At 43.2% G+C, this 27,390-nt stretch overlaps 1 protein-coding gene across 1 annotated transcript in view; it reads left to right on the top strand.

Annotated features, from left to right (window-relative positions):
• The first annotated feature begins 717 nt into the window (after positions 1–717).
• The window catches only part of CECR5 (cat eye syndrome chromosome region, candidate 5), a 54,838-nt gene continuing 28,165 nt past the window's right edge, over positions 718–27,390 (top strand). Inside the window, exons 1-8 of the mRNA XM_006891380.1 lie at positions 718–843; positions 14,953–15,207; positions 16,422–16,534; positions 18,106–18,199; positions 18,886–18,919; positions 20,125–20,299; positions 24,112–24,300; positions 24,483–24,793. Coding sequence (XP_006891442.1) covers positions 718–843; positions 14,953–15,207; positions 16,422–16,534; positions 18,106–18,199; positions 18,886–18,919; positions 20,125–20,299; positions 24,112–24,300; positions 24,483–24,793 — 1,297 coding nt within the window. The remainder of the gene's footprint in view (positions 844–14,952; positions 15,208–16,421; positions 16,535–18,105; positions 18,200–18,885; positions 18,920–20,124; positions 20,300–24,111; positions 24,301–24,482; positions 24,794–27,390) is intronic.

Genomic DNA, 27,390 nt, shown 5'->3' with positions numbered 1-27,390 from the left:
CTTACCTGGGGTGGAGGGAGGTGGAGGGAGGGAGGGGGAGATAGCCAGACGTATTTCCAAATATCAGAGACTCTGGGATAAAAGTTTTCATGTGAGACCAATAGTTGTGCCTTAGACAACCACTGGAAAGCTTTTAAGACCCCAGCTGCTACTTACCAAAGTAGGATGACAGCTGTCTTTGTAAAGATTTTATGTCTTCCTGCTCCCTGCCCGGACTATGATCCTGCTTCAAACCTTCTTCATACAACCAAGGTTCCATTCCAGTTGCAAGTTTACTCTCACCCCAAAAGTCACCAAGGGTTGAAGCAGCTTGGAGTTCAGCCGCAAATGCAGAAGTCTGCAGGTTACCAGAGACAACATAACAGGTGCAAGCACAACGCGGCTGGTGTACACTAACTTGTAACTGCTTCCTAGTCTCTGACCATGAAAGCTGATGGTCTTTGTGCCTTTTCATTGCTGTAGGCTCCCCTTCGATCTTGGGGGCAAACGTTCTCCTGGTTGCTACCATCTTAATTCCGCGGCTTCTCTCTGTGTGCTCCCTCCGTTCTAGAACACGCTTGGAAGTCTACTTGGGACAGGCTTGAGGACTACAACTCCCGAGATGCTTCGGGCGCCGGCCCGCCCCGGGACTCCCTGGCTACCAATTGGCTGAGCGCATAGGCAGCCGCGGGGTGCCGGGGGCAGCACAGTCTGCACGTGCGCGCGGCGGGCGGCTGGATGGCTTCGCTGGGAGCGATCGTGGCTGTCCGCTCGGCGCCCGGGCTCTGGCGGCGGCTAGTGCGTACGGCCGCGGGGCTCTGGGGTCCCTGCCAGAGGAGAAGCTACGCCTTAGGCCCTGCCCAGGTGAGAACACCCCTGGCCTGTCAGATCTGCTCCTTAGAGCTGGGGCTGGGGCCGCAGAGACTGAGGGGCGCTCCAGTGTCCCTACATTTCCCCCACTTCACCCTCCCCCTCCACCCCGGGCCTCCTGGGAAATGGCCTTCTCCAGACCACCGACTGACGCTGAACTACACTGACAAGTGTAATTTCTTTTGGCTTTCAGTCCGGAAAAAAAAAATTGCAGGTGATTTGCAGCGCCTTCTGTGAAATTACAGGCTTGGAAACCGTTGTAGAAATAGGATTCAACTCGACTGCAAGGAGTTCGGTTTTTTTGTTTTGTTTTGTTTTGTTTTTTTCCAATTTTCTCTTTAGAAGGAAAAAGAAATCACTTCATAAATCCAGAACGCACACCCAAGATTGTTATTTGGCCGGCTGCCACTCTCTCCAGCCGCAAAGTTCCTTGTCAGTTTCCTTGTGCCTGTGTTTTGGTTTTTTCCCCTCTGGCCGGATTTATTGGTTGGCATTCACGGTGAGAACATTTGTACTTAGGATTTGCAACTATAGCTACGTTTTAAGGAGATATGGGGACTCGAGGTGAACCCCTCAGCAGCCTCCAGTGGTTCACAACTCAAAAGAGATAAGAGTTTCGTGCTAGCTTTTCAATTCTGCCACATTTGTCTGTGGATTTGCTTGTAATGAGTAGCTGTTCTCTGCGGAGAGTAAGGGATGACCTGAGGGCCATGTGGGGACAGAGGAGAACTGGCGCCGGGCCCCTAGTTTGTACCAGGTACTTAAGTACTGAATTCTCGCAGTAATGTTGGAGATGAGTGTGGCCGTGGTTCTAATAAGGACTCCGGCGCTTGGAGTTAAATTTTACGAACTTTTGCTAAAATGAAACATTTAAAAGGATAACTGGTCAGACACAAAAGCTGGCGCCTGTGATAGGTTTCTCTTCCACTCCAAGTCTACCTTTTCTTTATAAAGAGAATAATTTGGTCCTATAAATGAAGTTTCTGGTATGATGCATATGGAGCTTTCATAGCAACTTTCTGACACATTTGGTGAGCACATTTATTATTTTCAGATCAGCACTTATTTTGCATTGGGCAGTTGTTATTCTTTCACAATTACTATTTCATATACTCTTTGTAACAACTCTGTGGCATAAATCCAAGTATTTATTCCTCTCCTTGTATAGAAGGAAGAACAGAGAGATTAAGCAATTTGCCCAAGGACACACAGCTGATAAGTGACAGGTTCTTGGAACCCAGACAGATCCTGGTGCCAGAATCTCCTATAACTGTCATCAGTTTACATATGGAGCTGTTAAGGTTCAGAGAATGAAATTCTAATAACTAAACTGTAGGGACTTAAGCTGCTAATTCAAAGGCACTGCCTCTCTTGTGGTTCAAATCTGCCCTGTGGGAGAAAGATTAGGAATCTCCTCTTGTGAAATTTACAGCTTTAGAAACCTGACAGAAGGTCAGCTATGAGTCAATTTCACCATGTCGGCAATAAGTTGATTTTTTAAGGTCAGTGTCACAGAACCAAAAGTGAACAAGTACTATGGAATAAAAATATGTGGCCAAAAGGATTTTGTAAACCATAATGATGGAAACAGAGGATTATTATAATAATTTATTATTATTCTGTTGTTCTGTGAGTCTAAAACACTGTGACACTGATGTGTCAAATGCGTTAATGGTTAGTTACCCAATGCAGACAGTGTGAGCTGGAGCTCCCCGATTAAAACAAGCTTGGAAGAAGGAGTGGCATCCACTTCTGTAATAGCTTGCCTCCGGAAACCCTATGAACCTGGAGAGAAGATGAAAGACACACAAGCGTTGAGGACTCTCCTTCATAAGGTCACTATGAGTCGCCTGCAATTCTACGGCACTTAACAACAAAAACAATTGTCCTAAAAACATTTTGTTGTAATTAGCAGGAGCTATGGACTGTCATTTAGGATTTGACCACTAAGATTGTTAGAGCTATGTGGTTAAATTTTATAGCCACAAACAATTTTTTTTAAAAAAGTTTTTTATAAAACAACTATGAGATATCATCTCACCCCAGTCAGAATTGCAAAATTTAACAGAACAGCAAGCAACAAATGCTGGTGAAGTTGTGGAGGAACTGGAACCCTTATTCACTGTTTGTGGGAGTGTAAAATGGTGCAACCACTGTGGAAGGCAGTATGGCGCTTTCTCAAAAAGTTGCAAATAGAAATACCATTTGACCCAGCAGTTCCACTACTGGGAATATACCCCAAAGAGACCATAGCTGCCACCCAAGCAGACATATGCACACCCATGTTTATCACAGCAAGTAGTTGGAAACAACCTAAGTGCCCATCAACAATCGAATGGAGAGAGAAGCTGTGGTATATTCACACAATGTAATACTATGCTGCATTGAAAAACAAGGAACTCCTGCAGTATTATTCAAAATGGGTGACTCTGGAGGACATTATGCTGAGTGAAGTATCTCAGTCACAAAAGGACAAATACTGCATGGTGCCACTGTTGTAAAACAGGACTGACCTTGGGGTTGGGGAGAGACTGAGAAAGATGGGTTCAATAATGTATACTGCATTGAAACAGAAGAGGGAGAAAACTGTTTAAAAGGGATATGTGATTAGGTATTTTTGTCATGACAGGAGTCTAGAGCGAAGGCTACATGGTGGAGTAGACCTGGGGGAGGGTTTGTAAAACAATGAAAGAATTTTTCTTTTACTTTTCCAAGAGGGTAGTGTACTAGGGGAGAAGGTTGGGAGGGGAGAAAAGTGCAACAATGAATGAATGGAAATCCAAAGTCTCTGTAAATTTTTATTGAAATTAATAATAAAATTAAATAAAACAAAAAGAAGTTTTTTAATACATAAACTAACTATGTATGATTTTAAAAAGCCAATAATAATAATATTATCAGTCTTATAACCCATCTTGTAGATTCAGTAGTATTAGTATTTTGTCACATTTACTCTGCTTATCCCTTTTTATCTTCTTTTTTGTAGTTGTAATGATTTTAAAACAAGTGCATAGTATTTATCATTTCATTCTCAAATTCTTCAGTGTGAACCTCTATTTTAAAAGTGCATTCTTAGGGAGTTCTGGTGGCCTAGTGGCAAGAAGCTGCCCTGCAATCCCAGAGGTGTATGGGTCGATTCCACCAGATGCTCTGCTGGAGAAGAAGGGACAGTCTCCTCCTATACCAGTCAGATCCAATTTGATGGTACACACACACACACACACACACACACACATCATAATTTAAAAAGTGCATTCTCTCTTTAACTTCAGTGTTGTTATCATACCTACCAGCATTAATAATAATTCTTTCATATCACGGAAAATATAATCTCTGTCAAAATACCTACTTGTCTCAAAATTAGGGATGAATTTTAAACAAATAGTCAGAAGGTATGTGTCGCGTCTAGAATTATAAAAGAGAAGGCAAACTCTGTTAAAATGATAGTCCTGACTCCCTTATTTCACACTAACTAGTCATTCATCCCTTCAGGAGCTTGGGTGGTGTGTGTCAGGTGAACAGCTAGAATACACCATCTAATCCATGAAAGAAAGTTGAGCAGTTTCCATCCATAAACATTCTCAGCCTTGGAAAGCTGATGGAGGGGCACTGTGAGTCAGAATAGAATTTGCAGCAGTGGGTAGGTCATCAACCAGTCAGTCTACGTGGACTGTTGAGACCTGTGGCGGATATGAGGACATATCCGACATCCTCATCTCTTCACCCATGGTAGTAGTGATTCTTTCCTAGAAGAGTTAAGATTATACTGATAAAATCTGGTGAGCAGTAGTTCCTGTTCCCAGGGAAAAATGTGCATTTGCTCACCTTCCCAACCCCAGCCTTTAAAACATTTTATGGGCACTCTGAACTCTTTCCCTGGATCCAGAGTTAGAATATGCATTCTGTGGGATTCATGTAAAAGGGAGGGGAGTCAGTTGTCCTCCAGGGCCATTGGGTATATGCTTGCACTGATTACAAAGAAGGACTAGAACTCATGCCCAAGAGCTGGTGGGAAGTATGAGGAACAGTGTGTTCTGGACAAAGAGGAGCTGATATCCTGGATTCTTCAGTGTTCAGAGGTGCCCATCCCCATCTGCCCTCGCTGCCCTGGGAGACTGTGATCAGCTGAGGAGCTCTGCTTTTCTTCTCGACAGATAAGAAGTTGAATTCTGAGTTCAGCACTGTGAACTGGGTGACCTTTGGCTATTTTCTCTGAGTCTATTTTCTTATGTGTGCACTCGGATTATTCCATGATTGAGGGTGTGTGTGTGTGTGTGAGAGAGAGAGAGAGAGAGTGTGTTGTTAGGTGCCATTGAGTCAAGTATAACTCACAGCAGCCCCATGAACAAGAGATCCATCCTCAGTCTCTGACATGCTGGAGCCCAAAGCTGCAGTCACTATGTCAGTCCATCTAGTTGAGGGTCTTCCTCTCTTAGGAGGTGTAGTATATAGGTCAGCAGATTAAACCTAGCAGCTGCTCAGTGAGTGAAAGATGTGGCAGCCTGCTTCTTGAATGTTTATGACTGTGGTGACCCTGTGGAACAGTTGTAATGGTTTTGTGAGTCACAGTCAGCTTGATGACCTTGGCTTTAGAGATTGATGCCCCTCCCCCAACCTCTTTAGCATTGATAAGGAACACTAGTGGTGCTGTGGCTGTGACATTAAGCTGCTAACCAAAAGACCAGTTATTTAAACCTGGCAGCCACTTCTCGAGAGAAAGATGATGCAGTTTGTTTCTGTAAAGCTTTATAACCTTGCAAACCCTTGGACAGTTCTCTTCCATTTTACAGGGTTGCTGTGATTTAGAGCATCAACTCCATGAAAGTGTTTTAGTGCAAAGATTCGATCAAAATACAGTTGACCCTTGAGGAACACAGGTTCAGACTTGACCGTGGATTTCTTTTGAACCGCTGTGTGATGCTAATCATCCCCATGTGAACAGGTGCTCTTAATTGCACCTCTTGGTAAAAAACAATTTCTCTCAGTTCTCACATACGTTTTCACCATGTTTAGTGCCATGCCGTAAACCTTTAATAGCTCTGTGGGACCACATTATGATGTCGTAAGAGCTCTGAAGAAGCAAAAGTCATAAAAGAAAAAGTTAATATGTGCTATAGATTGCAGCTGTTTTTGCCCACTGTTTCTAGATGAATCTAGCGTAAGGACTGCTGTAAACAAAAAGAAATTTGTGAGCTATCAGTGTGGCTGTGCAGAATGAGAAATACATTTTTATCTTGTATTGACACTATAACTTTCATGTGAATGCAGTATATAGCATATAACACATTAAGTATGTGTTGATTGTGTTATTGGTAAAACTTTTGGTCAACAGTTAAGTTTTTGGGAAATCCAAGTTATATGCAGCTTTTCAACGCCTCAAAATTGTTCAAGCGACAAACAGACTTGGTTTTATGTGTAATTCAGCACCCAGCAAATGGTATTAATATCTTCTCATTGCTGATATGTCAGAATTGACTCAGAGCTGACTCCATTGGTTTTCCAAGGCTGTAAATTACATAGGAAGAGATTGCTAACTTTCTCTAATGGAGCCCTTAAAGGATTTGAACCGCCAGAGAGTCTTGGCCTTTGGGTTGCTTGCATAGCTTCTTGTGGACTAGGCCACCAGAGCTCCCTAGCACATGGTAGGTGTTTTATAAATGTTTATATGCATCCTCTTCTCCCCTAAGCCCTAGACCAAAAAGAAATAAATAACTTGGGATGTACAGGGTTAGTCTTTGGAGCCAAGCATTTCCTGCTTGGCGTGTGGAAGTTGATGTCTTTCTCTCTGGCAGCCCTATTTTCTGGTGGTTTGAGAAATAGCTTGTTGCTTTAATTGCTTCCTCCAATTTTTCCAGGGTCCCTGCCACCTGCACTGTAGTTGACATTATCTCAGACTGGGAGGCTTTGCACAAGCCAGCACAAAGGGGCCTGCCACTGGTTTTCTCTGGTCAGTGGAAAGAGATGTATATGACTTTACAGTCACCCTAACTCCTATTTTACTTAACCCAGAAACTCATCGCCCACTGTTTCCTTGACCCCAATGCTCTATGCCGTTTCCTTTCTTTCTCTCTTGTTGATTTTCTGAAAAAGTAATAGGTTTATTGAAAAATTAGATGTATTGAGAGTTCCAGTATCTCTCCTTCCTACTCTTCTTCACTGCACATTGCTTTTCCTGTTACTATCATCTTACATTCTATTCCAGTTGAAGAAATATTTGTTAAAATTCATCAACCAATATTGATGCAGCCAGAGTGTTCTCTGGAGCTAAAGATGATGAAGCTTTGTCTCACATACTTTGGGCGTGTTGCTTGGAGAGGGATGGTGATTGACACAGTGACTGCAGCAATGGGCTCAAGTGTGTCAGATTGTGAAATTGGCCTAGGCTAGGACAGGTTCAAATCTGTTGTTCACAGGGTTGCTATGAGCTGTGCTCAACAACACCTCATAACAACATCTGAAGTCCATAGTTCATGTTTGGGTTTATTCTTTGTATTGTACAGTCCTATAGGTTTGTTAGGGTTTTTAAAAAATTAATCTCTTTTTTTAATTGAGATTTTAATGAAAATTTATAGAGAACTTGGATTTCCATTCATTCATTGTTGCACATTTTCCTCCCTGCCCCCCCCCAGTCCTACAGGTTTTGACAAACACATAATTTCAGTTACCTACCATTACAGTATCATACAGATAGTATGTACTATTTTAAAGTGATCTAAAAATACTGAGCTTCACTGCCTATGAATCCAGGAAATGATAGGAGTGACAAATCATATTTTTTTGCAGCCTCCTTTGTTTTGCCTTTTCCAGAATGTCATGTACTTGGAGTCCTACTGTTTGTCACTTTTTTTAGACTGTCTCGTTTCACTTAGCAGTACGCATTTTAAAGAAGTTCCTCCTTGTCTTTTTTGTGGCCTGATTGTTCATTTCTTTTTCTCACTGACAGTATACTCCATTGTACGGGTGCACAGCACGTTGTTTATTCATTTACCTGTTGAAGGACAGTTTGCTTGCTTATTTCATACTCCTTGGTTTTTCTGCATCAGGTTCTATTGGACTAGCAATCTTTGTCCATTTTTACATTTTTTAGTTTCTCATGTATCTTTTACTGTGATTCATTTGAGAGTGGTCAGCATGGTAGGTGGGCACCATTATTTCTTCTGGTTTCAGGATCATGTAGGTTGAGATTCATAGGGTCCCTCAGTCCTTTGCTTTAATTATTTCTACGTATCTTTGCTTTTCTTTCCTCTTTTTTGTTCCTGATAAAGAGAAAACAGTCTTCTTCGTGTGGCTCTCAGTAGGGGCTGCCCTGGGCCTGCTTATTTTTATCATGTTCACCATTGACTGTGAAGATTTGGCTATGTCTGTCCTGCTTGCCTAGTCTTATGCTGATCTAGTTGATATGTTGCTGTTGGGTGCTGTTGAGTCCACTCTGACTCAGCAACCCTGTGTATAACAGAATGAACAGTGCCAGATCCTGCACGCCATACTCAGTAATCTTCTGTGTTTAAACCCATTGTTGCTGCTTCTGTGTCAGTCCCTTTGTTGAGGGATTCATGGTAGAGGTTTGTGAGTGAAGGCATAGATGTGTGCCTACCTCACTTTTCTAAGAAACAATCTTTAATTCATCTTCTTTTCAGAACTTAAATACTTAGAATTAATTTGCACTTGCTAAAATGCTTCATTGTTAGTGAGTTTGTTCCCCAGGCAGGTAGCATCTCTGTTGCTTGTTCATTCATTCTGACTCAGATAGTGAAGTACTAGTATTGCAATTTGGAGTGCTCCACATAATCCAGTACAGATCCTTGATACATGCAATGCATATCAGCTGAATAGTTAGACTTAGCTGACATGTATAGAAGAAAAATAGAAATAGGTTGTTGTTTTTATGCTGTGCTGTCCAGTTGTCTAGGACTCATAGTGACGGTATACACGATAGCTCTGAAACCTGCTCTATCCTGAATCAATCTCACTGTCTTTGACACAGTAACCTTCATGACCCTATTTACTATGTCAATCCATCTCATCCAAGATTAAATTTGTTTTGAAAATTGAAAAACACCCTGTATGCTAACTAATTTACAAAATAGGAAATTGAATGAATAATAATAAATAAGAGGTCAGTGTTCCAACCTTACTTATCAAGAAATGCAAATTGACATGTTGTTGTGAAGTGCCATTGTTGTTATTGTTATGTGCTGTCAAGTCACCTATGACTCAGCGACCCTGTGTACAACAGCTCTGAACCCTGCTCTATCTTGAGCCAACCTTGTTATCTCTGACACACCTACCCTCATTACCCCAGTCACTGAGTCAATCCATCTCATCAAGGATCTTCTTCTCTTGTGCTGTCCCTCTACCCTCCCAAGAATAAGATCCCTCTCCAAGGACTGGTTCCTTCTTGCAACATGCCCAAAGTATTTCAGACGGAACTTCATAATCCTTGGCTCCAAGGAGCAGCCTGGTTTCACCCTCTCCAGGATGAACCTATTTGTTCTCATAGCAGTCCATGGTGTATTCAACACTCTTCTCCAGCACCACAGCTCAAAAGCATCAATTCTTTTATCATCCCTAGTCATTGTCCAGCTTTCTGATGCATAGCAAGTAATTACGAAGACTATGGCCTGGATCAGGTGGACCATAGTCTCCAGACTGTAATCATTGCTCTTAAGTACTCTGGTGCTGCCCCTGACAGCAGACTTTTCCGGTGCAGTTTATGTTTTAATTTCCTGGTTGCTGGTACCAAGAGTGTTGATTATGGAGCCAAGCAAACTAAAGCTGTTAATAGTCCGCAACCTTTTCACCACCTATCATGATGCTGCCAGTTGGCCCAATGGTGAGAATCTCTGTTTTCTTTTTTTTTTTAATTTATACTAGTTTATTTATGAAATTCAAATACATTGTTTTCAGACCAGATTCTTTCAGTTTCCCTTACCCTCTTCCATCAAATTATACAACCCTATGATTAACCCCCCCCCCACACACACACACATCCTTATCCTTCTGCTTCCACCCTTCCCTTCCCCTTGCATTTTCATACTCATTCTACAATGATGGTTTTATACAATATTTGTCCTCATCATAGTGCTCTCCAGTCCCTACCAAGTTAGGTAATAATTTACAAAATCATTACTCCTACATGCTGCATTGTATTTCATTGTATTTCATATACCATAATTTCTCAATCCATTTGATTGTGGTTGGACATCTGGGCTGTTTGTATATGTTCTTGCAATGGTGAATAATGCTGCTATAAACATTGTGTACAAGTCTCCATTTGTGCCTCATTTCTCATTTCCTCAGAGTATATTCCAAGCAGTGGAATAGCTGGGTCATATGGAATTTCTATGTTCAGCTTGTTGAGGAAGTGCCAAACTGCCTTCCAGAATGGCTGTACCATTTTACAATCAATCTTTGTTTCCTTAATGTTGAGCTTCAATCCATATTGAAGGCTGCAGTCCTTGGCCTTCTGCAGCAAATGCCTCGGGTCTTCCTCAGTTTAGCAAGCAACTTAGTGTCATTTGCATAACACAGGTTGCTGATGAATCTTCCTCCAATACTGATGCTATGCTCCTCTTCATAGATCCCAGCCTCCCATATAATCTGTTCCACATATAGATTGAAAAGGCATGGAGATAAGACACATCCCTGATGTACATCCTTCCTGATTTTGAACCACGCAGTGTTTCCATGCTGATGACTGCCTCATGGTCCAAGCATAGGTTTCACATAAGCATAATCAAGTGTTCTGGGATTCCCATTCTTCTCAGAGTCAGCCACAGTTTGTTGTGATCCACAGAATCAAATGCCTTTGCATAGTCAGTGAAACACACACATTCCTCTGATACTCTCTGTTTTTGGCCAAGATCCATCTAACATTAGCTATACTATCTCTAGTGCCATGACTGCTTCTAAACCCAGCCTGCATATCTGGCAGTTCTCTGTTGATGGTGCTGTTCCAGTAGTTTTTGGGATAATTTTCAGTGGAATCTTGCTTGCATGTGACGTTGATATTGTTCAATAATTTCCATGCTCTGTTCGGTTACCTTTCTTTGAAATGGGAGCAAACTACAACTCATAGTGACCCTATGAATAGCAGATCTCTAATTTGTCCTGTCATGTACCATCCTCATCATCTCTGATATACTTGAACCCATTGTTAGAGTCACTGTGTCAATCCATCTTGTCAAGGGTCCTCTCTTTCACTGACCCTCCTATCCAAGCATGATGTCTTTTTCCAAGGACTGGCCCCTCCTGACAACATGACAAAGTATGTAAAACAAAGTTTCATCATCCTTGCCTCCTGGTTGCACTTTCTCCAAGACATATTTATTTATTTATTTGGTCTCTTGACAGTCGATGTGTTATTCAGTACTCTTCTCTAACACTACAACTCAAAGACATCAATTTTTCTATCATCCTTATTGATTGTCCATCTTTCAGATGCATTAGCAAGTGATACAAAAGCCTATGGATTAGATCCAGTACACCCTAGTCCTTTTTTACAATTATTATTGTGATTTTAATGAAAGTCTACAGAAAGATTAAAGTTTCATTCATTTTTACACATTTTCCTCCCTTTCCCTCCCTCCCCTTTCCCAGTTCACTTTGCGGTGCACTCTTGTTGCAGATTGCTTGCACCTTTGTCTTTAAGTGGACATCAGTGCTCCTTAGAACTTTGGAGAGGTCACTGCTGCAACCAATGATATTGATTGTGGATTCCCGTAAGATGAAATAATTGACAGTTTCAGTTCTTTGTCCGTTTATCAAGGTTATTGTGTATTGGCTCAGTGGTGAGAATTTTTGTTTTCTTGATGTTGAGACGTAATCCATATTGAAGGCTGTAATCTTTGATCTTCTGCAGCAAGCAGTTCAGATCGTTTTCATTTTCAATGAGCAAGATTTTATCATCTGCATAATGCAGGTTGTTGATGAATCTTTCACTGATCCTGATACCACATTCTTCAATTTTTAAAAACACTTCTAAATTAGCAAAATTATTTGCTAATTAACAAAATATTTGCTATAGGTGAAAATCCAATATAGACAACAGTGAAGGGAAACCAGTTTTTTGCAAGAGGTTATGTCAGTTGATTTACAATTTAGAAAGCACTTTTACACCATAAAATTGTTACTTTTTTGTTGTTGTTGTTTTTCATGCTGACTTTTTATCATTTTCTGTTTTTTTTAATTTATTATTAATTTCATTGAAAATTTACAGAGACTTTGGATTTCCATTCATTCATTGTTGCGCTTTTCTCCCCTCCCAGCCTTCCCCTCTTGGAAAAGTAAAAGACAAATTCTTTCATTGTTTTGCAAACCCTCCCCAGGTCCACTCCACTATACAGCCTTCACTCTGGGCTCCTATCATGACAAAAATACCTAATAATTTTCCTTCTTAAACAGTTTTCTCCCTCATCTGTTTCAATGCAGTATACATTATTGAACCCATCCTTCTCAGTCTCCTCCTAACCCCGAGGTCAGACCTGCTTTACAACAGAGGCATCATGCAGTATTTGTCCTTTTGTGACTGAGATACTTCACTCAGCATAATGTGTTACTTTTATTTTTAAGAAGTTAGCCTAAGGAAAAAATACAGCATCTAGAAAAATCAGTTTACACAAAGATACTGTGACCTGACAGAGTGCATAAATTATTGAACAATATAATTAATACCACTTACAAACAAGATTCTGCTGAAAATTATCAAAAAACTACTGGAACAGCACCATCTACAGAGAACTGCCAGATATGCAGGCTGGTTTAGAAGAGGTCATGGTACTAGGGATATTATAGCTAATGTTAGATCTTGGCCCAAAACAGAGAGTATCAGAGGGATATCTGTGTTTCATTGACTGTGTGGATCATAACAAACTGTGTCTGACTCTGAGAAGAATGTGAATCCCAGACACTTGATTGTGCTTATGTGAAACCTATGCTTGGACCAGAAGGCAGTCATCAGAACAGAACATGGAAACACTATGGTTCAAAATCAGGAAGGATGTACATCAGGGATGTGTCCTATCTCCATGCCTTTTCAATCTATATGTGGAACAGATTATCCGGGAGGCTGAGCTCTATGAATAGATGTGTGGCATCAGAGTTGGAGGAGGATTCATCAGCAACCTGTGTTATGCAAATGACACAACCTTGCTTGCTGAAACTGAGGAGGACCTGAAGCACTTGCTTCAGAAGGTCAAGGATTACAGTGTTCCATATGGATTGAAGCTCAATATCAAGAAAACAAAGATTCTCACCACTGGGCCAATTAGTAGCATCATGATAGATGGTGAAGAGATTGAGATTGTTAACAGCATTAGTTTGTTTAGCTCCACAGTCAACACTCTTGGTACCAGCAGCCAAGAAACCAAAAGACTATTTGTTTTAGGAAAGTCTGCTGTCGGAGACATCTCCAGAGTACTGAAGAGCAACGATTTCATTCTGGAGAATAAGATGCATCTGATCCAGGCCATAGTCTTTGCAGTTATGTGCTGTGTATCAGAAAGCTGAACAGTAACTAGGGATGATGATGGAGAATTGATGCCTTTGAGCTGTGGTGCTGGAGAACAGTGTTGAATATACCATGGACTGCCAGGAGAACAAATAGGTTCATCCTAGAGAGGATGAAACCAGGCTGCTCCTTGGAGCCAAGGATTATGAAGTTCCATCTGACATACTTTGGACATGTTGCAGGGAAGGGCCAGTCCTTGGGAAGGGACATCGTGCTTGGGAGGGTGGAGGGACAGTGCAGGAAGGGAAGACTCTTGATGAGATGGATTGATTTTGTGACTGGGATAATGGGGGTAGGTGTGTCAGAGAAAATAAAGTTGGCTCAGGATAGAGTAGGGTTCAGAGCTGTTATACATAGGATCTCTATGATTCACAGGCAACTTGATGGCATATAACAACAACATTGTTGTTAGGTGCTGTTGAGTCAGGAAAATGCCTCTTGTCACATTATTCGTAATAGCAAAAAGTATGAAAAGCCTAAATATACAAAACAGAGAAAACATAATAGTGAATCATTCACTCATGACATTATGTAGCTGTAAATGATGGAGGTAGCTAATGTCTTGATATGGAGAGAAAGCCATGGAAAAAGATAAGAATAGGGGGAAGAAAATATAATTTCAGTGTGTGTGTGTGTGTGTGTGTGTGTGTGTAGTTAAGAGTTTAAGAAAATTTACATTCTATGTAGCCATAAAAAGTTTCTGGAGAAGTAGATAAGACTAGGAATTGAATAGGACTAGGTGGAATAAAGAGGCAACTAACATTTTATCCCTGTAGTTTAAAGAGTCCTGGTGATGGAGTACTTGGTGTGCTGGGCTACTACTCACTGAAAGGTTGGCGGTTTGAATCCGCCAGCTACTCTGTCTCCCATAAAGATTTACAGCTGCAGAAACCTACTAGGTGGTTGCCATGCGTTGGAATGCACTCGATGGTATTTGGTTTGGTTTTTTGGTTTGAGTAGTTGTTTTCTGTTTTACTGTGTGTTAGATGTCTGTAAAGATTGTATGGAGCCCAGGTGACACAGTGGCTAAGTTCCTGGCTTCTAGCCAGAAGGTTGGTGATTTGAACCCACCCAGAGATGCAACAAAAGAAAGACTTGGTGATTTGCTTCAGTAAAGGTTGCAGCTAAAAAAACCCCATGAGGTGGTCGTGTTTTATCAGATGGGGTTGACGTGAATTTTAATGTACTTGACAAGACACAACAACATAAAGACTATTAGAACAGATTTAAAATTATTAGGATATATTAAGTATAAAGAATAAGACACAAAAGTGCATGTGTATAGTCGTAGTTGTGTGAATAACAGAGGAAAAGAGATAAAGAATTGATTGTTCTAAAGTTCTAGAATTACGTTTTCTTTCCATTTTTCTTTTCAATTCATGATTATTTCACATCAATTATATAATTTTTAACAAGTTATATGCTTACAAATTGAAGAAAAATTTCATTGTTCTAGAATAGATCTGTCCTATCAAAAACACCGTATCTTCTTAATTTCTTTCCTTCTGACATAGTTTGCAAAGGCTCTTAGTGACCTGAGGCTGATGCCAAGCCTCTCTTGGTAAAGGTTGTTTTCTGTTTCCTCTCTCTCCCAGTTGTCCCTGGGCTCACACAGTCGTCATTCTCTCTTCCTGTTCTCTGTGCAGAGCCCGCCCACCTTTGGATTCCTCTTGGACATTGATGGTGTGCTGGTGCGGGGCCACAAGGTAATCCCTGCCGCTCTGGAAGCATTCCACAAGCTGCTGAACCCCGAAGGACAGTTGCGGGTACCTGTGGTCTTTGTCACAAATGCTGGGAACACCTTACAACAAAGCAAGGCCCAGGAGCTGTCATCTCTCTTTGGGTTCAAGGTAAGGATGTAGCCAGAGACCTGACTCCCAAAGGAAATGTTCCCCTTCCTGAGTCCCCTCCACTGGTTAGGGCTCAGTATTGATGAGCACTGGGTCATAGCCAGCTGGTCAGTGCAAATCTTTCAGTCTTCCGGAAAAGTAACTAAAAGTTCAAGGCTAGCCTCATGAGAAGAGCCCTCTCAGTAGATCATTTTTTAATATATGTGGGAGAGCTCTAAAATCTTAACCATTTATTTGGCAGTTTTACTCAGCCTTCTCCATTTCTTTCCTTCTGGGCATCAGGTGTGTCTCTTTTGCATTGTCAGCTCCTGGAGACCAATAGTCACTTCCATCTAAACCTCCACCTGCCAGGTGGGATTTGGGGTGACATGCCTTGTTTTTCACACTTCTTGTGCATCTGCATGAACACTATCCTTTAAGGTAGAGAGCACTCTTCACCCACTTGCAACTACACACCCCATCCCACTGTTGACATAATCTTGGGGTTCTTTTTTTTGTTTATTAGTTTTTAAATTTTTAAATTATTTTTTGTATGTGTGTACTGTCAAATCGAATCTGACTGGTACAGGAGGAGATTGCCCCTCCTTCTCCAGCCGAGCATCTGGTGGTTTCGAACTGCATACCTCTGGGATTGCAGTGCGGCTTCTTGAGTCTTGGTTTTTAAGGGTGAATTTTGTTTTGGGGAAGAAACTTGCAGAACCAAGATGTTAGTGAGGTGGCTAATTGACCAGGTGAAGTTGTTTTGAAGACTAGTGAAACAAGTTAATAAGAAAACTGGTTCCATGATGTAGTTTCCAGAGCAAAGGCTGCCTTGTTTAAGTTAATTTAAATGTTAAAAAATGAAGTTTTTTATTAGAACTGAAAACAAAAAAGTCAAAGCAGATGTCTGTGACAGTGATCAAGAACATGTACACAACTGTTTATCAAGTGACACATTGGGAAGTCCCGGAGTGTCAGGGAGCTGAACAAGCAGAATTTGTCAGAACCCACATTTAAAGATATTTCTTATGTTCTTCTTTTGTGCTGCAAAAAACAAATTAGAGAGATTCTTCTCTGTTTGGTGCTAGAAATGGCACTCTTTTTTTTTTTTAAAGTATTTTTTCCTGCATGGCTTCCCCTCCACTTTTGTTCGGTGAGAGAACCTGCCACTGGTGTCCCCATTGTTGTCTCTCACTGCTGTGTCTGCTCTCCTCTGTGTCTTGCCGTCCCTGCAGGTGGAGCCCGACCAAGTTATTCTCTCTCACAGTCCCTTGAAGCTCTTCTCACAGTTCCACGGGAAGCGGATGCTGGTGTCTGGGCAGGGACCCCTGGTGGAAAATGCCCGAGCGTATCCTTTCCGTGCACCTGAGCATGAGTGAGAAGAAGTGCCGGCACTGGGTCCTAGCGAGGAAGAGTGCTGAGGGTCAGAGTCTTGGGATACATGGTGGGATCTCGGGAGGGAGGACAGCTTCTTGTAACACACACCTTCATCAAAATCTTCAAGGAAGTTTAAAAATACAGGTTCTTGAACCTTCCACCTGGAGAGACTTGATTCACTAGATACAGGTCTGAAGTATGTATTTAAGAACAAATAAACAACCCCTCTCCAGGTGATTGTGAGGGAACTAATCTTGGGAACCATTGATCTCTTCCCCTTCATGGAATGCTCAGTCAGCTTACCAGTCAGCATTAACCAAGCATCTGCAGTGAACTTGTCTTTTTGATCCTCAAGAGGTACAAGACTACCAGAGTCCTTGTTTCAACCAGCGTAATGTGCTGAGAATGTACCACATACCAATGCTGTATTGAGTGCTGGGAAGAAAGAGGCGATAAGATAAGGGCAAAGTCATATCTGAAGAGACGAAGTAACACACCTGGGAATAGTGAAGGAAACACTGAAGATGGCATGTGATTGGAAGCTAGAAAGAGCAGTCTGACTTCTAAGTGTCATAGGTATTTATTTGAGGACTGTCTCACGGCAGGAGTTATCCATGGCTTGATGGCTGTGATATTTTGGTTCATGGAAAGGCACTGCAGTGCCACAGGAGCTGGTTGAGGTTTTATAGGCAGGGGAAAGAGCATTTATGTAGCTAAAGAGGTTATGAAGGGCTTGTGAGGAACCCACTGACTTACAGCAGAAAGTGGAATAGAGTAGAGGAGGATATAAGAGAAAACAGGAGTGGTGGGACCAAGGAAGTGGGGAGCCTTGGATGTGGACCAAAGAATGTGAGGATTTTTTCTGAAAGGTGAGGAGTCAGTGCAGGTTTAATTGCTAATGGAATGATCTGATGGGAACATCATTTTTGGGAGATTTTAAAAGTGATCTGAAGCCATCCTCTTTTTAAGATTATGAATTATAATTTAGGACAGGAAAATAGAGGCAGGTCTTAAAGGAGATAAGATTTGATCTGGCTTGCCCCTCTTTCTGACCTTCCTTCCTTGCTAAAGTTTGTACATTGTTCAAAAATTCCGCTCAAACTGATGCTCCCCATGATTCCTGCCCGACTGTCCAGTGCCCTGCAGAGTCTGCCCTCCTGAGCTCCACTCACCCTTAACAACAGTCCTGATTACTCTCAGTGTGCTTGCTCAGTGGCCTTGGGCAGGTGTAAGTTCCCTGAGGTCGGACAGGCTCTGGGACCCTTTGTGTCTGTGGTGGTCTTAGCACAGGATCTGGTCTCTGCAAGTGCTCACTGGCTGCTGATGGAGTTCTCTAGTGTCACTTGTCTCCACACTGTCAGCATCTTTAAGATTTGGGTCTTCCTCCTCATTGAGTTCTGTTTGAACCCTAATTTGTTCCCTCCTGCCTGGGGTTGGATGGCCAGATTTGGTGAGGATTGGTTCTCCTCACTTGTGATTTGATGCATCCGGAAAAATCTACCCCCAGACATACCCTCTTTTACTTTCCTGATCTTGCTGTAGACTAGGCTTCCAGAATGTGGTCACTGTGGACGAGCTGCGGATGGCATTCCCCATGCTTGACATGGTTGATCTCGAGCGGCGGCCGAAGACCATGGTAATGAGGGGCATGGTAATGAGGGGCATGGTAATGAGGTTGGGTCATGCCACCCTTTTGCATTGCTCCATGTTCAGCTCTGACGCCTGTTCCCTGCGTTCTGCTCGCTAACCTTGCAATCTCTCCTGCTCACAGCTGCATTTAGTCTCTGCTTCTGCAGGGACTTCCTGGAGAGCTATTTCATCTTAGATTTTGGTCCAGGATATGTAAGAATGAGCCAGAAGAACACATTCATAAGCCCATTCCTTTTTTCCTGGCTTGTGATTACCGAAGAATTCCTTCCTGAGATGCGACATCTCTTTGTATCAACAAGCCCTGGGCCTCTTCTGCCTTCAAAGCTCACATCAAGGAACCTGGTCTGTCATGCCCTGCTGGCCTCCTTTCTCCATGGCTCACCTTCACCTTTACCTCCCTGACTCTAGACTCTCACTTGATCCCGTCCTTGTTGGAGAAGAAACAGCTGCTTTTCACATGTGATATTCCACAGCGTCATCATTGTGTTTTTTTAATCATTCTTCTCAGTTCCTCTTCCTTGACCCAATTCAGCTTTTCCTTGCCTTTTGCTTGATCATGGAGGATGCCTTTTAATCTGTGTGGAGTGAACAGATTCCATCCTTGGAAACTGGTGTATGTTCTCTAGGCATGGATGTCAACTATTAACGGGCTTCTTCTCTGTCTCTTGGCAGCCCCTTTTGAGGAATGACTTCCCAGCCCTTGAAGGTAAATGGGGTGTGGGTGTGGGGTGTGTGTGTGTGTGTGTGTGTGTGTGAGGGTAAGGTTGGACAACAGGACATCTGATATCTGCCTCCCTCTGAGACCTTAGCTGTAAATCTCTCCTTCCCCATGTTATTTAATTATCCCAGAAGAATCTAAACTTAGAGAATCTTAGAGTGGAAAGGTACCTAGAAGTAATCTAATCCACTCTTTCTCATCCCCATTAGATCTATTTCTCCTGATGTGTAGAAAAAGGTCTTTATGTCCTCTTTGCTGTACTGAAATGTAACTCATAGTTAATAAAACTTTCCTTTACACACTTGTGAAGGATTAGTTAAATGTTTGCACAAAGCAGACTCACTGTGAACATTATAGCTCCGTACATGTAGGTGAGGACAGCGTTCAAAACTTACTAGGACATGGAGCAGTGTTTCACTGAGCAGAACTCTCCTGAGCATCTTCTCTCTGGTCCTCTCACAGCCCTCACCTACTGTGTCATTCATTTGTACAATTAACCATATATCCTCCGGGTTTTAACACACCTCCCCTTTGTGCGCTGCCCCTTTGAAAACTAATGAGCAAGCTAGGCTTGGAGTGAACAGTAACAGTTTCTATTTGTTGAGCAGCTTGCTTTGTATCAACCACTGGATTTTGTGTTTTATTTATTTATTATTTGAATTCATTTTTATCCTTTCAGGAGAAGTGAGGGGTGGTGTTATTATGTACAGGAGAAAATGGAAACTTAGAGAAGTTAAATTCTTGCCCACAATCATATAGGATAATTGGCAGGGCCAGGGTTTGAATTTGGTCCTTACCACCCATACTGGCCCCTGGACTCAGAAAGAAGTATGTGAGGGAGGCAAGCCCGTTGCTGAGTGTGTGCAGGGCTGAGGTGAGGAAAAGCACTATCAGTAGAAGGAGGCAAGCCTGAGACGTACTGCACTGGCTTATTTTTTTTGGGTGGGGGCTTTACTTTTAAAAAATTTTTCTGTTTAGTACTAATTAGTAGAGACAAGTTAAAATGAAACCCTTAGGAAACACCTTTTTGGATCTAGGATGAATGGGTGAGTGACTCTTTGGTGACTGGTTCACAGGCTGAGCCTTTGCAAGGATGAGTGCACCACAGGTGAAGAGCCTGGCCACCTTTTAGCCCAGTACAGAGAGCAGGCCAGTGCCTGCCAGCTTCACCCCTATGCCTTTACTCTTTAAAGGAGTGCTCCTCCTTGGGGAGCCTGTCCGCTGGGAAACAAACTTGCAGCTGATCATGGATGTCCTCCTCAGCAATGGGAACCCTGACACTAGCCTGGCAACGGCCCCCTACCCCCATCTCCCTGTCCTGGCTAGCAACATGGACCTCCTTTGGATGGCTGAAGCCAAGATGCCCAGGTGAGGACCCATGGCTGGCTGGATAACCTTGCAGACTGTCCTCACCCACAGTCTGTCCTTCTGGACAGTTGGACACCTACCTAAGGCAGCCCTCTAGTTGCCACACTAACTTGGGGAGGGCTTTTAAGTATCCCTTCACATGTTATTTACCTAAAACTATAGATTACTGAACACTGGGCTAAAGACTAAGGATGTGCAAGAGAAGAAGAATAACTCTGCCATCTAGAAGCTCAGTAAAACACGCTTTCCTGACTCATGGATCCCAGCTGATAGGTGCTTTGTGAAGTGGAGTGATGCACATTATTCAGCTTCTCTTCCTTCTTTGCCTCTACCCTGGACATTGGTTCTTTCACTTCTTTGTTTCCATTTATCCTTCTGATGTAAGAATGGGGAAGCAAGGATTGTGCTTATTTAAACCAGATAACCAGACCTCCTCAGAGACACACAAGTACTGGAAAGACCTCTGCTTCCAGCTGTGTGGATATCACCTGTCCATCTACACCTGGGTTCAGCACAGGTGTATAGCCCTCTGTTCTGGCTCATATTACTGGACAGCCAGCTGATAGCAACCCTTTGACTGCAGTTATCTCCAAGGACAAAGTCTAGAGTCATTTTGTCACTGATTTCCACAAGCTGTGTGAACGACTGATTAACAGTAGTTCAGGGCTCAGCATTACCTCAAGTTCCTTGACTCTGTCACCTCTAAAAGGTTGGGGATTGTGGTGGTCTTTTTCCTTGTTTTTAAAGTATATTTCTGTAGCTTCAGATTAGATATTTTTACTGAAGTGTTTGCTCCTGATATTAAAGTATGCTGATACTAGGTGAGTTGGGGCTGGTTATAGGCCATGTGAGCTGAGTATCAAGGGGAAAAAAATTCTCCATTTAGAAACTATATTTGATATTATTTTTTTCTTTCAGTAACTTAAAAGTTTAAAGTATTATTTATATATGTAAGTGACACTAAAATGTAAGTTTAACATAGCACAATGTCAGCATTTGGTTAGTTACAAGTGAAGAAAAACTTCTGTCTTAAGACAAAGCAAGGGTGTTTCTTTCTCATGTAAAAGACTGCGTAGGGTAGGTGGTTCAGGGCTTGTATGAGGCTTCACCATGTGAGTCACAGGCACCTTTTGTTTTCCTGCTTATGTAATCTTTACCCCTTTACTACATTATCCAAAATAGCCGCCGAAAATTTCAGTAAAATCGTTTTTTACTGAAATTTTCGGCGGCTATTTTGGATAATCTGGAGAAATCTGGAGAATGACCACTTGGGCAACTGACTGGAAGAGATTGATATTTGTTCCTATCCCAAAGAAAGGCGACCCAACCGAATGTGGAAACCACAGAACAATTTCACATGCAAGCAAGATTTTACTGAAAATTATCCAAAAACAACTGGAACAGCACATCAACAGAGAACTACCAGAAGTCCAGGCTGGTTTTAGAAGGGGTCGTGGTACTAGAGATATTGTAGCTGATGTTAGATGGATCTTGGCTGAAAGCAGGGAATACCAGAGGAATGTATATCTGTGTTTCATTGACTATGCAAAGGCATTTGACTGTGTAGATCATAACAAACTGTGGCTGACTCTGAGAAGAATGGGAATCCCAGAACACTTGATCGTTCTAATGCGAAACTTATACTTGGACCAGGAGGCAGTTGTCAGAACAAAGCAAGGGAACACTGCATGGTTCAAAATTGGGAAGGGTGTACACCAGGGATGCATCCTATCTCCATACCTTTTCAACCTATATGCAGAACAGATTATCCGGGAGGCTGGGCTCTATGAGGAGAAATGTGGGGTCAGGATTGGTGGACGATTTATCAACAATCTGCGTTATGCGGATGACACAACCCTGCTTGCTGAAACTGAGGAGGACCTGAAGCACCTGCTGCAGAGTGTCAAGGACTGCAGCCTACAATATGGATTGAGGCTCAATGTCAAGAAGACAAAGATTCTCACCACTGGACCAATCGGCAGCATCAGGATGGATGGTGAAGAGATTGAGATTGTACACAGCTTTAGTTTTCTTGGCTCCATAGTCAACAGTCTTGGTACCAGCAGCCAGGAAATTAAAAGGCGCATTGCCATGGGGAAGTCTGCTGCTAGGGACCTCTCCAAAGTGCTGAAGAGCAGTGGTGTCTCTCTGGAGACTAAGGTGCGTCTGATACAGGCCATAGTCTTCGCAATTACCTGTTATGCATCAGGGAGTTGGACAATGACCAAGGAGGATAGAAGGAGAACTGATGCCTTTGAGCTGTGGTGCTGGAGAAGAGTACTGAGAATTCCATGGACTGCTAGGAAGACAAATAGATTTGTCCTGGAGAGGGTTAAACCGGGTGGCTCCTTGGAGGCAAGGATTCTGAGGCTCCGTCTAACTTACTTTGGACATGTAGTGAGGAGAGACCGGTCCTTGGAGAGGGACATCATGCTTGGGAGGGTGGAGGGACGGCGCAGGAGAGGAAGGCCCTCTATGAGGTGGATTGATTCAGTGACTGGGATAATTGGGATGGGAGTGTCAGAGACAGTGCGATTGGCACAGGACAGAGCAGAGTTTAGGGCTGTTGTACATAGGGTCGCTATGAGTCACAGGCGACTCGACAGCACATAACAACAACAACAGCTGCTGAAACCCAGCCATCATATCAGCATTCCAGGGAGCAGAGACAGAGAGAGATACTTCCTAGAAGTTTAGCTTAACAGATCTGTTTTCCTTGTCTGTTTTACTGTAGCTTAGTCACATGACCACACCCCATGTGGGAGGTAAGGAAACCTAATTTTTTATGACAAATGGAGCATGCTGTACTGAAAATTGGCACTAAGGAAAATGACAGCCATAATCTTCCACAAATCAGATGCAGAATTTAAGTTTAAAGTTCTGGAGCCACCTTTCCTAAGTTGGTTTGTTGTTGTTAGGTGCCATTGAATCAAGTACAACTCATAGCAACCCTAAGAACAACAGATTTGAACCCCGTCCTATCCTGTGCCATCTTCACATTTCCTAACCACTAGACTAGAGACCATTGCGGCAGTCACCATGTCAGTCCATCTAGTCGAGGGTCTTCCTCTCCTTCACTGACCAACCTTCCCAGCACCGTTTTCCTCTCTAAGGAATAGCCCCTCCTAGCAACATGCCTGAAGTCTGTGAGGTGAAGCCTCATCATTCTTGCCTCCAAAGAATACGCTATATGCACCCTCTCCAAGATACATTTGTTTGTTCTTTTGGCGTGCATGGGATGTTCAGTGCTCTCCTCCAGTACCATGGTTTAAATACATCAATTCATCTTCTGTCATCCTTGTTTATTATCCAGCTCTCAGATGCATAGCAAGTGATCAGAAAGAGTTGGCTTAGTGGCAAGGAATTGCACTGCCAAAGCAAGGGTATGTGGTTCAAATTCACTACCTTCTGTGCAGGAGAAAAATGGGCAGTCTCCTATCATGAGATTTACTACCTCTAAAACTCACCGGGAGGGTCAGCTATGGATCAATTCCAACTCCACAGCACACAACAGCAACCACGTGCAACAACATGTTGTAAAATGTAGCTAATACCTGTCTCATAGGATTTTTATGAGAGTTAACTGTGATTTGCCATCTCTAGTGCTAGAACAATGCCCTATTCTATTAGCTGTTATTGCTGGAACAGTGCCTTATTGTAATAAGTGCTTAATAAATGTTCGCTCTTATTAAAGAAACAACTGATTCATTACCGTCAGATTAGTGTATTCAGGCTCTGCTGAAGGAAAAGGTGAGTGGCCTGGAAGAACCTGGGGTGGGAAGACCAGGCTGCTGAGCTGTCTTCTCTGGCAGGTTTGGTCACGGCACCTTTCTTCTGTGCCTGGAGACCATTTACCGGAAGGTCACCGGAAAGGAACTGAAATATGAGGGCCTCATGGGCAAGCCCAGCATCCTCACGTACCAGTATGCTGAGAACCTGATCAGGCAGCAGGCAGAGCGGCGAGGCTGGCCCGCTCCCATCCAGAGACTCTATGCTGTAGGGTAAGCGCTTCTCCATCTGCTCCGACACTTTGACAGCTTTCCCTTCCCTTTCCCCATTTACTCTCCTCCTCCATTTCCCAAAATCCAGTTCACACCCTATCTCCAAAGTCGTTCTCTACCCTACCTTACAACACTGAACTTGAATTTTCTTCTCTCCTTTTCCGGTATGCCTGCCTGGCCAGTGATAACCCTATGTCTGATGTCTACGGTGCCAACCTGTTCCACCAATACCTGCAGATGCCAAAGCGTGACGACACAGAGGAGTTAGGGGCTGGTGGTGTGAGAAAGCAACAGCTGTCAGCAACCCAGAGCTGTGTGTCCATCCTCGTGTGCACTGGTGTGTATAGTCCCAGGGACGCAGAGCCTGCCCAGGGCAGAGAGGAGCCTCCGTTCCACGGGCACCGGGACTTCAGCTTCAGTCCAGAGCTCTTAAAAGCATCCCACATTGTGAACGACGTAAACGAAGCTGTGCAGCTGGTTTTCAGCAAGGAGGGTTGGACTTTGTAGTGAGGGCTGTGCAGTGGAGGGAAGCCTGTGCTGAATCCTGTTTGCTGACTTATCAGGTTCAGGCCTGGCTCCCTTGCCCTAGTCTTCTTACTGCCAGTGAGACCATACTGCTGGTCATATACAATGGCTGTTTTCCTGCTAGGCAGCGGCCACAGACATGTTCCCTGTGTGGTGTTTTGAGTAGAACTACTGAGATTTCCTAGAGCTGTTTCCTGCTCTGCCTCACCTGGCAGTTTGACCTCAGGCCAGTCCCTTCACCTCTGTGCCTTAGTTTCCTTCCCGTTTCAGTAGGGACTTGTGAGCAAAGGGAGGAATGGTGTGAATTAATGGAGAAGTTTCTGTAGGGCTTGTACCCTCACTGAAGGAACCCAGTGCACGCCACAAAGGTGGGGAGCTAACACTCACATACTGCTTTTTACTGTGGTTTATGGCCTGGAGATTTTGGGGCTTATTTTTTAAACTTAAAATAATCATAATAAATATTCATTATGCTTTCTCTTATGATGCATTGTCTGGGTGGTACAGCTAGTCCTGAGGGGGGAGGAGGTGGTGAGTGGTGTGGGTTACCTTGAGGCAGAGTGATTCATGGCATTTCACTCCCACGAGGTGGCTGATGGTTCTTAGCATCTCTGTTCTTCTGAAACCCATTCCCAGTCTGGGCCGTGAAGCCGAGTCAGTCTAGGGATGTTTTCCACTGGGCTTTGGCATGCTCACTAACTAGTGTAAATGAGAAGGAGAATAATTTTTTAAAAAAAGGAAAAAATCTTATTTTTTATCTTCTTCTCAAAGGAGTTTTCCTGTGGTGATTCTAGAAAGTTAAGGTTCCTTTAACCTTTTCTCTAAAGGCAGCTCAGTTCCAGCTTTTCATTACTCTGTGTGTAACCCACAACCTCAGTTGTCAAGTTCCCTGGTCACTTCTTGTCCTTATTTTAATCAGTTGGATTTGAAAAAACTCCCTTCTTTCTTAAAAGATTCTTTGTTATATCTGGCTTGATTTCTTGACACCTCTATTTGGAAGCCTAGTAGTTTAGAAGCCACCAAGTAAGGAACTCCTGTGGTTTAGAGGTTAGGAATTGTGTTACTTATACAAAGGTAGGCAGTTCAAATCCACCAGCTGCTCTATGGAAGAGGATGGGAAGTCTCCTTCCATGTGATTTAATGCCTCTGAAAACCTGCTGGAAAGTCAGCAATGGGTCGGTTCTGACTTGATGGTATGCAACAACAACAACAGTAGTTTTAGAGATGAGAGAGCAAAGGAGCCAGAGAAGGACTGGGCAGTGAGATAGGGGACCCCTCCAGGGCTGGTGTCCTGAACGCTGAGGGAGGGAGGGAGTGATGAGCTGTGTCCCCTGGAGACGGTGCTGCCTCACCTGCTGGTGATCCTGCGCCCAGCCCTCGGCCTCTTGATAGTCCCACTCAGCATCAAGCCCGACACACCCCAGTCTTGCTGCTCCAGCACGCCAGCCACAGTCTACTTTCCTCTGTAGCCTTCCCCAGCTCTGATAATTGTCACTTATTCCTCCAAGACCAAAGGCTTAGAGTCATCCTTGTCCCCCTTCCTCAATTATCCCACATCCAGTCAGTCCCTCGACAGCTCCTGTCAGCTGTGCTCCAGGTCCTGTCCAGAGTCTGACCACTGTTTACACCTTTGCCCTGGTGCCCAGCACTCTCACCAAGATTGTCTTGGTATCTCAGCTCTGGCCTCCCTGCCTGTCATTCCTCCCCTCCCATCCTTCTCTGTTCTTCAGTGGTCTATAAGTCAGCTCATGTCTGTTTTCTGATGGGACTGCCTGCTACCTCCGAGTGACAGACAGCATTTCTTCCTTCAGCACAGATGCTTCTGCATTCTTAGTCCTCACCTACCACTTTCCAAGGGTCTTTTCATACCAGCTACTCTGCTTTGACATACCACACCATATATACGCCTGCTCGGGGTCTGTGCTTACACTTTCTTCTGCCTCAATTCCAGCGTGGGCTCACTCACATCCCAGCGTCCTACAGGCCCAGGAGATATATCACCTCAGAGACTGACCTCAGTTTCCTGTAAAAAGTACATTCTCTGTTTCCCTTATAGAATCTGTGGGGATTACAAATGAATAATGTGCTTGGCTGTTAGTATAGAAAGGTTGGAGGTTTGATTCCATGCAGAGGTGCTTCAGAAGTAAGCCCTGGTGATCCACTTGCACAAAATCAGCCATAGCCCATGGTGCACACTGCCCTGGCACATGCAAAGTGCCGTTAAGTGGGAGTTGACTCCACAACAGTTGAAATGCCCTTATTCCACTTTATTTTTCCCCATAGGTCTTATCAGCCCATGACCTACAAATGTTATTTGCTTATTCTGTGATTTCTACTACATGATAAGCTACATGAAAATGTCCTTAAGTGATTGACTCTTGTAATCCCATTTCTTTATCTGTACACCTGGCACTCGGTACAATTAAATGAATACTTGTTGGGGGGTGAATGACCCCTGCTGTCCTCACAAGTCCTCCTAGAGGATCTGTAGAAACAAACAAGACTTCTTGCTCTTTTTCTTTTAAGGCAGAATGGAGTTAAGCCTGGAATGAATCTCAGTTCTCA

The sequence above is a fragment of the Elephantulus edwardii genome, unplaced genomic scaffold (assembly GCF_000299155.1).
Source record: "Elephantulus edwardii isolate Elephantulus edwardi_28Jun2011 unplaced genomic scaffold, EleEdw1.0 scaffold00096, whole genome shotgun sequence".
In the NCBI taxonomy this organism is placed as follows: Eukaryota; Metazoa; Chordata; class Mammalia; order Macroscelidea; family Macroscelididae; genus Elephantulus; species Elephantulus edwardii.
The sequence above is the reverse complement of the archived record's forward strand: the minus strand, read 5'-3'. Positions and strand labels throughout refer to the sequence as shown.